Source organism: Halichoeres trimaculatus, unplaced genomic scaffold (genome assembly GCF_033239565.1).
Source record: "Halichoeres trimaculatus isolate MK-OKI-2021-1 unplaced genomic scaffold, fHalTri1.1 fHalTri1_scaffold_19, whole genome shotgun sequence".
In the NCBI taxonomy this organism is placed as follows: Eukaryota; Metazoa; Chordata; class Actinopteri; order Labriformes; family Labridae; genus Halichoeres; species Halichoeres trimaculatus.
Genome location: NW_027437197.1, coordinates 3,875,918 through 3,892,918, shown reverse-complemented (window position 1 = coordinate 3,892,918; position 17,001 = coordinate 3,875,918). Strand labels below are relative to the sequence as shown.

Genomic DNA, 17,001 nt, shown 5'->3' with positions numbered 1-17,001 from the left:
AAAAAAAAAAAAAAACTTTGAGAGTTTTAAATCATGTCAAAGTATAACAAAAGACTTAAACACATGATTAAAAAAAGCCTGAAAATCAACATGACACACTTTTTTTAAATCAGAGAAATATTATTTTTTTACTCTTTAAACATAAATTAATAAAAACAAGTCTAAGGCTGCATTAGAAAGAGTAGAAAGTGATGTATCGCCCTCTAGTGGATAGAAACAGTAGCAACAACTATATTCAACCGATTCTTAAAGTCATCAATATTAAATTATAGAAGGCAAATAATTCATAGACAAGAGGCTAAAAAACTGTCTCACAGCTTTATCTTTTTTTTTAGAAACAAATCAGCAGAAACGTTTCCATCTCAGACTTCATATCTTTACACATAGCTTAACGGAAAAAGAGATTTCATCATCAAAAAATGTTTAGGTGCAACAAAAAAGTGTAACTCTTGGAAACACTTAAATCAGTTCAAGGCTTTTTGTGTAAATAGAATTTTAAAAAGTCAAAAAACAAAATAGCACATACAACACAAACTGTTCAATAAATATAAATACAGAGTTCATTCAGGTGGAAATTTTAAATAAGTACAAGCTGAAAAGAAACAGTCTTCAAATCTTTTAAATAAAAAGTTTATGCTCAGATTCTAACAGCAGCGAAACAGTCAAGTCGATCTCAAGAAACTTTTTATCCTTCAGTGAAAACTGTGATGTTATTAAGTTAAAGCTGTGGTGCAAAAAGAAAGAAATCCTTCATGTATCAAAACAGTGTTCATTTTTTTACCTCGTTGGTTTTTATGTGATCTCACATCAGCATGGAGTGATGGATTGAATATAAAAACTGTTAACCTAACTGTAAATTAACCTTCGATTGGTTATTTCTAACAAATCTATCTACATATTAAGGCTTAAAGGTGTTTCCAGAAAGCTAAAGGTTTCTCTTAACTCCACCTGTGGGTCAGTATTTCCCGCCTGTGTCGACCTTCACCAGGTTTCCCATGAGCTTTTCAAACAATCAAAGCTTGAAGCTGTTTTTTCGCCGGCGTCGCAGGCATCAGGTACCTCACTTTCTTCCAGAAACGTGAATTATGTGCAGAAGAGCCCCGTGCATCTTTTGGCCACCTGATGGGGGCGCTCTTTTGAATGAGATGCTGCAGGGCAGGAGGAAGGTGTGTGTATCCCTGCTGCCCCATGTCCCCCAGCTGGATCAGGATCACAGTCATTTCGCTCTGGACCAGCGCGTGATGAAGCCCCACCTGGGAAATGAAAACCAGAGAAGCAGCGTGACGCATTTCACTTTAAATAACAAGTAGAGTTTTTTATCGTGCAAAACTTTTTTAACTGCAAAACTTTTTTAACTGCAAATGTGCAAGAACAAAACAAGGAAGTACATGGAAAATAAAAAGGTTTCTCCTTCCTGAGACGATCAAATGTTTTCCGTTCATACTTTTGTGGCTCACTTCCTGTATTTTAGTTTGCAGCAGAGTTGGGACATCCTCAGTCCTTCCTTCGCACACTGGTTTCATAAAAGCCTCTAAAATAAGAAAACATCCACAGTCTTCATGTGCTTTTCTATGTTTGCAGGACTCGTACCTGCCAGTCAAACCCTTCAATAATCGAGTCTTCAAGTGAGGAGGGGCTGGACCCTGATCCTGACCCCGGGGTGAGGATGACCATCAGTCTCCTGCTCTGCTTCATGCAGTCTTCCACCAGCTCCAGACGGTCTGTGGGGACAGAAATCCTCATCAGATATTTTTTATACTTTCTCGAAAACATTTACTGGTGCATAACATCTGGATCAGTTTTACCCTCCCACAGTTTCTGTTTAAAAAGAAAAACAGATCAATATCAGAAAGCAGATTTCCAGATCTGAAGTAAACAAGTTTGGACTTTGTGCAAACAGGAAGCGTCCACACAGGGCTCTAACGGACATCTGTGCGACTTTAAACTGCTGTGTGACAAATTAAGGCGTGTGTATAAGGGATAAATAAAAACAGGAGTAAAAGTCGAGCCCAAACCTTCTCCAGGTAAGTCGTCCCTCCCATGGATAAAGAGACGATATCCACACTTTTCCTCGAGGACTGAGGGCAAACTCTTAGTGACAAAACGACAGAGAGCTTCCTCCGTAGCTTTATCCACGTCCTGCATTTTATAGACCACGTAGGCATCGTACACCCTCCCATCTGGAACAAGAACAAATTTAACATGTTCATGTTTTTCATTTGGAGGCTGAGGTAAAAGACTCATTGTTGTTTTCTCGTACCTTTATTGTGATGCTTTTGTTGGAAGAACGGTCTGAAGAAGAGGGCGAGGTCGATGGCGAAGTACTTGATCAGTGCAGCAGCAATCACACACAGCAACGACACACACAGTCCTCCAACGATAAGTGGAACTATAGACTCTGGAGTGTGAACACAAATGGACACAAATGTTTGTTACGGAGGCCCTGATGTGCAAACCACAACTGCATATTACTAAACAAAACCGCAATTAAAAAACACAACCAAAAAATTAAAAAATATGACCACAAAAAATAAACAAGACAACTACAAATAACTAAACACAACCCCAAATTTAAAAAATACAACAGCAAATTCAAAAAAAGCAAATTGAAAAATAAAACCGCAAAAAATTAACAATACAACTGCAAATTAAAAAACACAACCGCAAAATTAAAAACACAACAGAAAATAAAAAATGCAAAAAAAGAAATAAAACCGCAAAAAGTAGAAAAAAATACAACTGCAAATAAAAAAACACAACGAACTAAAAAAAAAGGAAATTAAAAAATATAACAACAAAAAATTAAACACATCCGCAAATAAAAAAACAAAGCTTCAAAATAAATAAGCAACGGCAAATAAAAAAATAAACACAAAAAAAAATAAAAAATACAACTGCAAATTAAAAAACACAAAATCAAAAAGAAAACACAACCAATTAAATTAGCAATGGTCAATTTAAAAAACACAACTGCAAATTACCAAACACAACTGCAAAAAAATAAAAAATAAAAAATACAACCACAAATAACTAAACACAACCCAAAATTAAATCACAAAGTTGAGTCATGTTTGTTTATCTGCTGATGTCTTTAGCTATTTGCTGTTATTATTTGCACTTCAGGGCCACCGTAGTTTGTCTTCAGATTTCTGCAGTTCTTACATTCACAATAAAGCACAAGCAGCAACAAAAACAATGATGAACTGTGGTGACCTTTTCTCTGGCCTCATGCAGGGTGGGTGTAAATAAAGATGTTTAACTCTATGTGGGTTTGCTTACAGAGAACCGGACGTGCAGTTATTATTTTTCTGCTTCATTGTTCAAAAAGGGAAAAGGCGAATGAAGAGAAAGACTAACAAACATCAGGCTGTATTCTGGATTAAAATAAGATGATCACTGACCTCTGGCTTTCAGAGTTAAAGTCGTGTTTTTTGCTGTGGTCTGTCCGATGACACGACACGTGAACTTGGAGTGGAAATCTTTAGCCGTCACTTTTTGGATAGTCAGGACTGCGATGGCGGTGGTATTCTTTGTGGGGTTTTCTCTGGAAGAAGGAAGCAGAGTTTTGGTGGTTATTTAAAACATGCTGATGGTGGTTTTCATGATCTGGTGCAGCTCTGGTTTGGATCAGGTTTACATTCTGGAGGTGTGGACGTATCCGCTCTGGTTGACTGGTTTCCCATCAATGAGCCAGTAAGCTCTGCAGTGAGGCGCAGCGTTCATCCCACATGAAGCAGAGCAGTTCAGCGTGATCCCTGAGCCTGGAGGAGAGAGGAAGAGGACATTCAACCTCCATCGGTTCATCCATACTGTAAAGGGTAAGTTCGTCATTTCTTATGAATTTTGTCCGGCTCCTCATTGGCTGATTAATTTTAAAGCCACTTTGATCAGTGACAACTTCAGTCTTAGTTTTGCCTTGTCAAAACACACACACACACACATACAGCAGTAACTTTATATACTACTTTAAAAGCTACTTCCAAGTTTATCACACGGGGCTCTTAGAGCAAAGTTTTGCACACTGCCTTTGCAAAGTCATGCAAACTGTACAAACTCTTCTCCAAACTTGGTGTAAAAGAGTTATCGCTCCTTTCTGACACCATTAACAGACAATGCAAAGTTAACGTTAGTCTTTCAGCCTTAACTAAGGGGACCAGACTGATTGCTGGTCTGACTTATATTTATGGATCATTTGGGACCTGTGCACGGACAAAATTTTTGTCTATAAAACTGAATTTGAATCATTTACTCATTAACGTATTATGCTGATCTGACCAGAATCACAGATTTGTCAAGGCTGAATTTTAATGAGTGTAAGGTGCAACAAACTCACATAAAGTTTGTCTTTATTGTCATGTGCAGGTTTTTTTTTACCTTTACTTTTCAAAGGAACCATTTTGCCTCAGCTCACTTGGGTTAGAGTCAATCCAGAGCCACAAAATCTACTTTATCTTCACAATAAAAAATATAAAGGGTGAAAAATCATATATTTAAAAATCTAGTTTATAAAATTATCTTAACAAGTAGTTTTTCTATTTTATGAAGGTGTAAATGTGATGACTTTTTTTTTTTAAAATTTTTAATAAATTTGAAAAAATAAAATAAAATAAAAATTTGAAGAATTTTCACAACATATAAAACTTCTGAAATTGAAAAAAAAACAGCAAAATATGAAAAAATCAAAAAGAATTAAAATTTAATAATTTTGCACGTTTAAAAAAATTTAAATTTCAAAAAGAATTTATAATCAAAATATTGTGAAATAAAAAAAAATCCCCAAAAAGTTGAAACTCCAAACATTTGAAAAAAAAAATGAATTTAAAATTTTTGGAAAAAAATGAAAAATTTTAAAAGACACCTTAATTTGATTACATAATATTATTCAACTTATCTTCTTTTTTTTTTTTTTTTATAATTTACTGCCACACATCACATGTGTAAATTAATGTATTAATTGTATGTAATGTATGTATTATAGTAATGTCTTCAATTAGCAATTTACTCTCTAAGAAATATAAAAACTCTTTATTGTAATGTGTATATATATATATATATATATATATATATATATATATAATTTTTTTTTTTTTTTAATTAAAAGGGGGCCACTGCAAAGGAGTCAAAGAGTCGCAGGTTGAAGACCCTTGGTTATGGGGCTTAAACCCATGAAGCAAGAACTCAAATAACCCTCTGAGATTAAATTTGCCTGCTGTATAAATATCTTTGATGGTCTTAAAATTTAAGCCTCATTTAGTTTTAAAATCAAAAAGCATCCTTTAGGTCATCTGAGCAAGGTCTTAAACTCTCTTTCAAACCACTGTTCAACCTGACAGATTCAAACTTTTATTTTTTTGTTTGACATAAAAGTGAACAAAAAAGAAACAAGACGTCATATAAGCAGTTAAATAAAACAAAATAAAGTAAAAACTGACACAACAGAAACGGCCTTTCCACCTTTCCTCTCTTGATGATAGAGAAACTGCTTCTTCCTCCGTCCTGCGTGTCCTTTCTCATGTGTGTGGAGATAAACTGCAGCTCTTAAAGTTTTCAAGAGGTCAGTGCTTCTTCTACCGAGACTTCAAAAAGTATTTTTCAAAGTTTCACAACATTGGAAGAAAAATCAAGTGTTACATCCAAGATCTCTGAGATAAGACGCCTCACTCCTTTCCAGACAGACATAACAAATTATCAAGACCAAAGAATCTGTAAATAGTCAAAATTCTGCAACACTGCCTCCAGGAAGAGTTTGTAAAACATTTCAACTGTTTCAAAATCCCTGAAGAAATTTACATTTTACAGTTTTTAGTTGTTCTAATATCTGCATTCCCTTATTATTATTATTTTCAATGTGCAAAAATGCAAAACAAGCACAAAGCATACAAAACACAGTGCCAAAGTACTGCAAAGCCAGATTAAAAAACAAAAAACAACAACACCGAAAACGGTCAAAGCAGGAATGAAATTAAAAAAAGCATAAAGCAACACAGAAAATCTAAACAAAGCAGCAGCTCGTTTTCCTCAGTGTTACTTTACAATTCAAGCATCAACACATCCTTAGTTTGTTCCTCAGGGTTGAACTCACTCAGAGGCCTTTATTTCTCGTACCTTGATCAGCAAGCTGCTCATTGACGGTCGGAGCGAGGAATCTAAGAGTCTGATGAACGACCGGCTCTGCAAAGAAAAAAAAAAACACAACAATAAGTTTTTTTCTGGGATACAGATCAACCAGAGAAATGTACAGCAAATTCAGGAAATGATGTAGATCCGCAGTTCAAGCATGCACCCCATGTACAAAGGCTTTGGGCTTTGTTTCTACTAGTTTGACTTCAAGCAAAAAACACTCGCATTAACAGAAACAGTGAATATTATTTAAACATTAAGTCGACCAAAAATCCTCATCACTATGGAAACTCAAAAGATTAATAATTAAATAAAGAAACACATAAAACAGCATTTTGAAATAAATACCACTTTGATAAACAAAAGACAAATATATAATATAGCCATTAAAGTATAAAATACTGCAATATTATTATAAAATATATATTATTATTGTTTTGTATAGAATTATAAAAAAATATCTATTTCATAATGATTATTTAATATATGTCATACTTTTAAAAATAATGACTTTTCATTTATTTTCAAAGCTGTTGTAAAAGAGAAAAAAAGTTTTTTCTTTTTTAAAAATGTTATGAAGGCTTGGAAAATTAATGAAAAGTTGGAAGTTGTTCAATTAATTATTAATTATTAATTATTATAATAATCTGTAATAAAAAAATAAAAAATAAATAATAACATAAATAATAAAATAAATAATAATAATAATAATAATAATATTGCCTTATTTTACATTTTAATGGCCATATTATGCATTTGTCTGCTATTTATCAAAACGGTATATATTTAAAAAAGTTTTTTATTATTTTAATTTTTTTTTATAAAATCTTGACTATAAATAAAAAATCAGTAACTGTTAAAATTATGATTAAAAAAATGTAACTATAATAATTTGTTGTTTAAGAATAAAAAAAATACTTAATTTAATAAATATATAAATACATAAATAATATTGCCTTATTTTACCTTTTAATGGATATATATATATATATATATATATATATATATATATATATATATATATATATATATATATATATATATATATATATATATATATATATTTGTCAGTTACTCATCAAAAGGGTATTTATTCCAACATTTTTTTTAAATTATTTATTCAGTTTTGAATCTTTTGGACATCCCTGTTCCTGGTTGATTAACACTTAAAAATGCTTTCTCACTTTTAACGTTCACCCTCCTGGAGCCTGACGTGACGTACTCCTTCTGGTTGTATTTCCAGGTGCAGGTGCAGGTGTAGATCCCGCTGCTGGCTGTGGTAGCATTTTCCACCCACAGCACATAAAAATGCTTATCAGGAAGAGGGCTGTTGTCCTGCAAGGAAAGATTTAACAAACATTTTAGAAGTGAATGTCACTGTTAACTGCAGCATAATCTTGCCACTCGATGCTGTGGTGAATTATCTTTAACGTGACATAAAAATATTTTCCTGTATCACACAGTTTTTTCTGAGAGTGCCCATCCTGTTGCTTATCACTTCCTCTGAACAAACAAATGCGATGAGCTCTTTTCTCAGAAACAGTGATGAATAATCTCGCGTTTATCTACCACGTGGTCAGGTGTTGGCATCTGCAGCTAAAGAAGAGATATAAGAGCACAAGTGTTTCCACAAAAAGATATTTAAAAGACGCTTTGAGTGATTTTTAACTTGCTTTAAAATAGTGAGTTATGAGTTTTATCTTAGAGCTGACGTTCAGAGCAATAGGTGATGATGCTACACGTTATATTAAAAGTTTGATGCCTCCTGAACTGAGCTGAGCTGTTTTCACACATGCACAAATGCGCAAGTGAGGTGCATGTGTGAACACAACCAGTTGAAATTTCTTCCCCGACTTAGTTTTTCTGCTAGCTCTCGTAAATTTTCCGCAAGAAGTCGCGTTGAGCTGATGTGAGGAAATAATCTGAAATCAAAGGATGTTAGAGGATGATCAAAAACATCTGATGCTTCATGCTTACCTTCTCCCAGCTGTACGTCCCGCTGAAAGCTTTACACGTTTCTTTGATTAAATCTGGACACCCCACCTTGATGTTTTGGTAACCTTTATTGAGTGGTACAAAGAGGAGGTCTTTATCACCTTTGGGCAACACCTTCAGTTGTAGATGATAGATTTTCAACTTTTCTGATGAGACTCTGTATCTGGAAAATGAACAGATGAGGTTTTCTCAGATCATGTCTGAAGTTGAGTCTGAAGTTTTTAAGTTGTCAAATTTGCGACTCGAGTCCAGTTGTCTGCTTATTCCCACCTCAGGATTCAATTTTGAGATTAATTTAATGTGTGTAATTCCTACCGAGCCATGTAGTGTCCCGAGTCCTCCATTTTAAGGTTTAAGAAGAAGAGCTTCCCACCCTCGTAATGCACCAGCTCTTCTTTGTTGGTGGAGATCTCCTCTGAGCCGTTTTTGTACCATGTGATGTTTTCAGTTGGGATACCTTTGTAAAACTGCCAAGGCACAAAGTAGAAAGCTTCACCTTCAGCTCGGTGGAAATGTTCATCTTCTTGTTCAAAGACTTCTGGCTCAGTTGTCTCTGAAAAATAAGAGATGATGGAGGAGACAGATTTAGGAACATGCAATGTACAAAGCTTCTCTTGTCATCATTTCATCTCAAAGACTGAACATACCTGCACCTCCAGATGTTATCACCATGAAGAGGAAGACGGAGAGGAAGAGGAAGAGGAGAGGTTGATGAGTTTCCATACTCTGGAAGAAAGAGAAAGTTTAAGTCTGAAACATTGTTTAGCTTCTTTTACGCTCTTATACATGCACAGTCAGCCCTGCAGGAACCTTCAAACACAGCGCTGCTTCCTGAAACCACTTTTCACCACCATGACAGGTTGATACGATCAGCTCAGTTGTGAAATGCGTCTTCTTATTTTATCTCTCTTCCTATTGAGGCTTCAGAGACTGAAATGATGTAAGAGATGATGAAGACCTTTGTGCAACCTGAGGGTAGACTGTAAGCAGAGCAGAGCTCAGGCTCAATCTTAAGGGATTACAGACTTAACTACCTGATCACTGTGCATGAATCTGAAGGGAACAAATTAAAACACTTCTCCATGTTCAAACTGTTCAAAAGAAGAAAAAAAATAAAATCTAAATATCACCCCTTTGATAGGATGCGGGATAGATAATGCTTGTAGAAAAGCTCAGTACAAGGACCACCCTGAAAGTGCTCAGGAAGACTTGGAGGCAGCAGGTACAATTGTTACAGAGAAAACAATAAGCAATGGCCTCTATGGACGCTCAGCCCGCAAGACTCCATTCCTCAAGAAAAGGCATGTTGAAGCTGGTTTAAAGTTTGCTAAACAGCATCTGGACAAGCCTGTAGAATACTGGGAGAATGTTGTCTGGTCAGATGAGACCAAAACTGAACTTTTGGGCTGTCATACTACAGACCATGTTTGGAGGAGAAATGGCTCTGCACATCAGCCAAAAAACACTACACCAACAGTGAAGTTTGGAGGTGGAAGCATCATGGCATGGGGTTGTTTCTCATCTCATGGTGTTGGCAAACTTCATATAACTGACGGAGCAATGAATGGAGCCATGTATGGGGAAATTCTTGATCTGAATCTGCTGCCATCCACCAGGATGATGAAGATGAGACGTGGCTGGACCTTCCAGCAGGACAAAGATCCAAAGCACACGGCAAAGTTGACTCTCAAATGGTTTCAAAAAAAGAAAATCAATCTGTTAGAATAGCCTCATCAATTCTACATAATCATTATTTATGGACCTGAACGTTGTGATTTCTTTTCATGTGTGGATTATTTGAGTGCTGGAAACAGGGTGCAGGTTTTTTTTGCATCTTCTTGTTGGATTCTTCGTATTTGGTCTGTGAAAACAGCTAAAAAAAACTGTTTTGGATCATTCTCTTTTTTATTTTTGTAAACGGAGATGGTGTTAAAGCATATTTCAGTCTCTAGTCAGTAAATTCTGCGAACCACAGCAGATTCTGGTCAGCTCAAGCCTAAACCACACACACCAAGCTGCAGTTTTCTGCAGACGGGACAGAGTTTCTACGCTAAAACAGTTTCAGCTCTGCTGTCAGATCACTCCTCCTTCATTGCTTCCAGGGAAACACTTTGCCACTATTGTTGTCTGAGTTTTGTTGGCGCAGATTGAGCTATGAAGTAATATCCCCGAGAGTGTCTAATTCACCATTCATTCTGAGAAAGACGCCACAAAAATACACTACGGTGACCTGAATCTTTTTTTGAAAGTTAAACCAGGAGCTACACCCAGACATTAGCCAACCATAAAGATTGAACAAGAATCCCACATAAAGAGCAATAACTATACTTTGTCATCCTTTGCTCAAGTTTTAGATTCTCCCACCCAATAAAAAAGATAAATCACAAACTTTTCAGCCACAGGCTTCATAAAATAGTCTCTGTGACATCAGACATCTGTTTTGCTTTGGGGTGAGCCTCTGATATTCACCACGCCTGGCCACCAAAGTCAAAACAGTCCGTCTCATGGAAGGACAAGTCCTCCAGGATCAGCAACAAACTTTGTGTCCTTAATGAACCAGTAAGTAACCCGTGGGGGTGACACCATTATCTCAATATTTGCACAAGTAGGCAGTGGAAAATGTGATACTCCTCTGCAGAATCTGCACAGGAAAGAGGGACCTTATCTCCCGCACAGCGAGTTCCTCTCCAGATAAATGACTGAATAAACTGCAGCTTCAAAAACACTGATAACACTCAGGTCTTAACATGAAACCTCCTTCAAAGACACCAGCAGAGGTGTCCTCTCAACCTTTCAGTCTCATTACGTTGAGGAATAATATGCAGAGCTGTAAACCCTCACACAGCACCTGTGGACCAATCAGGTGAGAGCCGCTGAGAAGTCAGATTCCAGTCAAGTTTCTTAGAATAAAAATGAAATCTTGATTCAGGAAACGAACCGCTAGCAGATGTTTTTACTCTTTACAAACAGCTCATGCGTCTCGAATTAAGTCACTTTTATAGACTTTCCAAGAAACTGTGGCTCATATTAAGTCTAATAAGACACATTTTTACACAACTTAAGACAATAACTTCCCCACACTTTGCACTTTTCATTCTTTCTTCTAACAGTAAATAAAGTCTAAGATGTTATTGCAAAAAGCGGACAGAGAACAGCTTAAGAATTCACTCCAGTCTTATCCATTTCTCAGCTTTGAAGGAAAATAACCACGAGGAGTCAGAGGTCTGAGCGCCCCAGGTAATACTGAGTTAATCTAACACTAAGTCGTGCATTGACACTGAAAGATAAAGTTTGAAAGATGTGTTAAATAGTAGAAATTGAAAAAAAAAGGAATAAAGCAAAAGACAGATGTTTAAAAAAGTGATGGAATAAAATGTAAAATTATTTTTGCAGTATTTCTGTTAAAACAGAATTTACCCCAGGGATGAAAAAAGTGTCTAATCCCATCTGTAATAAATAAACATCTTGTTGAAAACACTCTAAAATAAAGCATGAGACTTCAAAATAAAAGTCTATCTCACCTGATTAAAGTGTGTGTCGGCAGCTGGAGTGAAGTCTGTCGGGCTCTGTGCTCTCCCCGCTGCTCTCTGGGTTTATATCCTCACTGCTGACACAGAGCTCAGCATCAGTTTGACATGGGAGGGAAATCACCACGGCACAGAGAGGGGGAGAAAAAAATCATTCATAAATAGCCCCTCCTTCCTGCTCACTTACACAACACACACACACTTTCATGCACGTCCCTCACCTTTTTTAGAAACCTGTCTCCTCTTCTTGTGTGTGAGTGTGTCAGTATCCAAGCTAAGTGACAAAATATTAATTAACTAACCACCTGCTTGACTTGGGGTATGTGTGCTTGTGTCCTCCACAGCCAAAGCTTCAGGTTTTTTTCCTGACTGAAAGCAGAAACTACGACGGGTTAACCCAGGATCCAAATGGACTCATGAAAAAGAGGCGTGGGAGACGCTCTCTGAGACAGATGAGGTGATGAAGGTGGAAAAACCTGCACAGACCAGGTGCTGATGGGAAACTGAAGCTGATGCAACTGCAAAAACATGGTGTTGGTGAAAGAGTGGAGAGTTGTATGTTAGCACAGCATGGACTGTGAAGATGAGATGTGAAATTCCTTCTAAAGTCAAAACTATTTATGAGTGCATGTTTTATCCATTACTGTAAAACAGGGGTGGCTCGCAAGCCACATGTGGCTCTTTGCCTTTCATTGTGCGGCTCTTCGATCCATTCATAAAAAAATATATATAGTTATGAGTAGTGATTTGCTCATCAATCTAAACTATAAATATATGGATGCCAAAGCTTGGATCAGTTGGGATTGATACTTAAGTTTCAGTTTCTCTTCTCTAGTACGAATTGAAACAAATACAATAAATCTCGCTTTGAAAATTGGAAATGTATTGATTTTCATTTTATGTCATTTCGTTTATGTGTGAGAGGAAGTGTGTAGTACCACGGCCATTTTTGTGGCTTTTGCTCTCTGACTGGTTGGCCACCTCTGCTGTAAAAATATCAACAGAATCAGGGGTTAGATTTTGTAAAAACTGAGCATGTTTGATGTGTTTTTACATTTCCCTGTGGAAATATTTGCACAGTGCAGTCTAATTTTTGGCTAAATTAAGTTGCCTATGAATTTTTTTTTCTGTGTATTTGTGTCTGTTTGTGGATTGGAGTGTATCCCCACAGCAGGAGGTTATTTGGGATTTAAGGCTCAAAAAGTTAGAGGACCTATGGCCAATCAGATTCTAAGGGGGCCAACGCCTTGATCTGCCCCTGAGCCAAAATCTATTCTGAAAGCATCCCTAAATTCTCCAAATAACTCCTAAATTTTACAACATCATAGGTGTTTCATTGGAAAAATACCTTCTTTTTGTTGTTATCTAATACTTACACACATCATGACTCCACTGTGTTGCTCAAAGACAGTGTAGTCAGAGCCAATATCCAAATACAGCTTTGTCCAACTCCTCAACACAGAGCGGATTTGAGAAGCGATAAGCCTGTCAGAGCCGGTAAGGACTTTGCATGTTATGATGTCTATTTACATATGAACTCAACTGAAACCGTCTGACACAATGTTTCCAGGAACAAGAATGTAGATTCTACATAATGGACACCATGGGAGTGTGACTCAGGAAAAAAAGTATACTCTGTCTCCAGGGTGTAGCTAGGACTGTAGTTTTATGGTTGCCAAGTATTTGCTCAGGGCTAATCTAATGATGGGTCTTTCCAGGTTAATAAAACAGAGTGAAACCTGGACATGTGTCGTGACTTTTGGGAACTTTATTCCTGTTTTGAGGGAGAAGCTTATGCAGAAGTATTAAAAACTGCAGTTCATCGAACGTCCACTAGAGGCTGGCTGCAGAAGCACAGGAAACCACATACACACCCATTCAAAAAATTAGATCTTTACAGCAAAAACTAGAAAAGCACTTAGAGAGTGCAGATCTCCACCAAGCATATTGTGATTGTCACCAACCATGCAGCCAGAGTCTGCGCACTAGGGACGATGAGGGATTCTGGGAGAATCTGAGTGGAGCTGGTAGACAAAAATAATTTATATTTTTTTCTTTCAAAAGTCTAATCACTTCTTGACTCTACCTCCCGACATATTTTACAATCCCTGAAAAAAATGCACAAGAACGGCAGCTGTCAATCATTGTTTAACATTACATAAAGCCTCGTTTTTAACCTCGTATAACTAATGAAAACAAACCTTTTCAGAAAAAAGAGGATTTGAACACAAGACAAACAAATGGTATCTTCAAATCACCACAACAATCAGACGTGTGAAACATTTCTACCAGGTGTAATAATTTTCTAAAGTTTGACCACAGCCCATCTGGAATGACTAGGGAGATGGATTTTTTGACCTATACTGCAGCCAGCCACCAGGGGGAGCAGTTTTTATGGAGACCCCACCTTGAGCTGAGCAAGCGGACGTCCATTTTTTTTTTCAGTCTATGTCACCAACACTTTAGTCCTACTTTACTGTTATACTCCCTTTCAGCAGACTGTCTGCTACAATTTGGTGTTAGTTGCAGCTTTATACGATAATTTGTTTCCTGACAGTGTTGAAAATTATGATGATCCAGAACATACTTCATAGTCCAGATTATAATATTCAGAATACTGCCAGGATCTGGATCCTACTTTTACATCTGTCAGAAGTTATTGTGACCTTGTCTTGTTTTGTTTTAAAAAGCAATCCGACCATTTATGGTGGAGTTATTTACACATATGGTGAAAACAGCCCTATCTCACAATGATAAGGAATCCTTTAAAAAAATCCTGGTTCCAGACAGTGATCCGGATCACCTCCAAAATTTAACCACTTTTTCCTTGTTCCATTTTGAACATTTCCTGAAAATTTCATCAAGATCTGTTCATTAGTTTTTGAGTTATCTTGTTCACAGACAGAAAAACAACTCTAGAGTTTGTGGCCTAGAGTTGAACCTGCTAGACTGGCGGGTGACTAAAATGCACCTTATGGGAAGTGGAGTAACTCCATGTCACTACATGAATGAATGAATGAGTGTGCAGGGTGTTGCTGCTTTCTTAATAAAAGGAGACTGCCTGTAAAAACTTAATGCATGTTTTCATAAACAAATAAATCACCATGGAGGATTTCCTCTGAGGGAACACTGAAAGCACTTTCCTCTAAATGGACTCATGTGAGTTCTGTTAGTGCTTATGGAAAAGTCACTGCATGTGTTTAAGTGCTTCCTCGCAGCACTTGAACTCAGTAAATTTACAGTAGATGCCATGTTAGGAAAGTGTTGCTCTGATGAAAGTGTGCTCTTAACTTACAGTAAGCACGCTTTAAAGCGTTGTTTTAAAGTGGTGAATGTCCCAGGAATCTCAGAAAACCTTTCAAAGAACTGAACCAGGATTCAGGAAATGACAAGTTGGAAATCAAGGTCCTGGATATTCTGAGGAATGACGGTAAAACTCACATCTCATGGTGTGTTTTTAGTTCCAGTAAAAGATGTGACTGGTAATGAGCAAGGCTTTTGCCCCTTAGAAGAATGTGAACTTGCACTGTAACTGCTTGTTTCGATTAATTGTTCATGTTCCGGTCTGGACATTATTTTTAAGACACTCAGCCACATCCTCAAAAAACAGCGGGATAACCAAATCCAGGCAAGAATGAGTCTGTGAAAAACTTCCCAACTGACTAAATGTGGAGTCATTTAAATCAAATTCTGAACAAACTCAATAATTTTCTCTTTGTGTCAAAGTGAAGCAGCTCCTTTAGCATGGCGTACACACAGCGACCTAAAGCTTTCACAAATTGTGAGCTGGACCGGTTGGTCTGTTTTTTTTTCTTTTACAAATTAGTTCACTTTGAAAAAGTATTCAACTGCTCCCTCCTCACGTCCTAGTGCAGCAAAGGTGGCTCAACAATTATCACTATTTGGAAATATTAAAAACATCATTTGTAAAAGTAGAAAGTAAAGCCCCATTTCCAGAGACAAATTTAAAGTCAACTGGAAATTTAAACATGACAGGGTTATTCGTTGTTCTTAACTACCACTGTTGCACAGGAAGTAACAAGTCATCGACCAATAACAGACTGCAGTGATTCTAGCTCCACCTTCTGGGGTCAGATTTTATGTCTGGCTACCCAACAGAAGGGTACCAAAAAGTGGGATGGTACGGGTCGGTTATTTGGGGACCTGTCCCGCATTTTTTCAAAGGAAACGCCACAAAATGCACGGCATACCAAGATGAATTAAACTGAACCGCTTGGTGGAAATAGGGCTTAAGGTTGAGCTTTTGTACTAGACTGCATTAAGCCGTGTTTCCACCAAGCAGTCTGGTTCGGTTCACTATGGTTTGGCACGGTTTGGTACAGTTAAGCCTGATCCCGTTTGCGTTTCCACAGCAAACTGTACCCTCTTGTGGTAGGCGGCGTGTAAGTCGGATGCCAAAAGCCGCAGCTGTTAAACAATAGCATGACGCCGTAGCAGTGCGACACAGTTTACCTCGCTAATAAATCCAACAAAGAAGAAAAATACGACACAGTAAACAAAGAGCAACGATGGAAGACATGCAGCATTTCGTCCTCTCTGTGATTGGCATGTAGCTCTTTGATACAAAAGACAAGTCTGTGCGTCGCCAGGAGAAATGCAGCTGCTGTCGGGGTAAGTGATGATTCTCTTGACCAATCAATGGTCTGCAGTGTTGTAGCTCCACTTTCCGAGAGGGGATCAGTTTGGCACCCATAGGCAAGGGTCCAAAAAAGTGGGACGGCTCGTCTTGGCTATTTGAGGATCTGTCCTGGGATAAGTCAGTGGAAACACCAAAAAATGGGCGCCGTACCGAGACAAACCGAACCAGTCTGCTTGGTGGAAACACCGCTTTAGATTGCACAGGTGGTGGTAGTGTCATGGCTGAGTGGTGTACAGCTAAATTTTCAGTCTAAATTATTTAATCTGACTTATAATCAGGTTTATTATTAAAATTCAAACATTTACGTCCAAAAAACGAAGAAAAAAGCTTGTGTTGTAAAGAGCACCCTGCTTACAGGGAAGCATGGCAGTGTCTCGGAGATGCTCTGGGGCTGCTCATGTAGAGTGCAAGATGGGTTAAACGAAGTATCAGGAAATACAAGGAGAGACTAGCATGGCGACTCTGAGGAAGCTGAAGCTTGGACCTTCCAAAGACAGTGATCCAAGTCCTGGGGTTCTCTAGCGTTGTCTGAGTTGAACCCCACAGAGAATCTGTAGTGGGAGTAAGTACAGGGCGGTTTCGCAAACCCCTGGAGGCACTTGCTAATGAAGAACGGTGCCAGAACCCGATGTCTGGCTATGCGTCATGTTTGCAGCTGGTAGTAACAGGGAAAGCCCGCCGACTGTTGAGATTTACTAC

The 17,001-nt window shown here is 37.5% G+C and overlaps 1 protein-coding gene across 1 annotated transcript; it reads right to left on the bottom strand.

Annotated features, from left to right (window-relative positions):
- Positions 1-730: 730 nt before the first annotated feature.
- LOC141808578 (interleukin-1 receptor type 1-like) lies at positions 731-12,105 on the bottom strand. The gene is made up of 12 exons (XM_074695243.1): positions 11,637-12,105; positions 8,763-8,841; positions 8,431-8,668; positions 8,098-8,278; positions 7,305-7,455; positions 6,106-6,171; positions 3,638-3,761; positions 3,402-3,544; positions 2,261-2,398; positions 2,016-2,180; positions 1,591-1,721; positions 731-1,253 (listed from the first exon to the last, which is right to left on the bottom strand). The coding sequence occupies exons 2-12, from the start codon at positions 8,836-8,838 to the stop codon at positions 1,005-1,007; spliced, it is 1,662 nt and encodes a 553-aa protein (XP_074551344.1). The 5' UTR covers positions 8,839-8,841; positions 11,637-12,105; the 3' UTR covers positions 731-1,004.
- Between the last annotated feature and the right edge of the window lie 4,896 nt (positions 12,106-17,001).

What these genes read in the sequence shown, in the direction of transcription:
- LOC141808578 (XM_074695243.1), bottom strand. Translation starts at nt 8,838, where the DNA reads ATGGAAACTCATCAACCTCTCCTCTTCCTCTTCCTCTCCGTCTTCCTC. An exon ending in TTTAACTCTGAAAGCCAGAG is followed by an intron (nt 2,399 to 3,401) that starts GTCAGTGATCAT and finishes TTCACACTCCAG; the next exon opens with AGTCTATAGTTCCACTTATC. An exon ending in GGACGACTTACCTGGAGAAG is followed by an intron (nt 1,722 to 2,015) that starts GTTTGGGCTCGA and finishes CTGTCCCCACAG; the next exon opens with ACCGTCTGGAGCTGGTGGAA.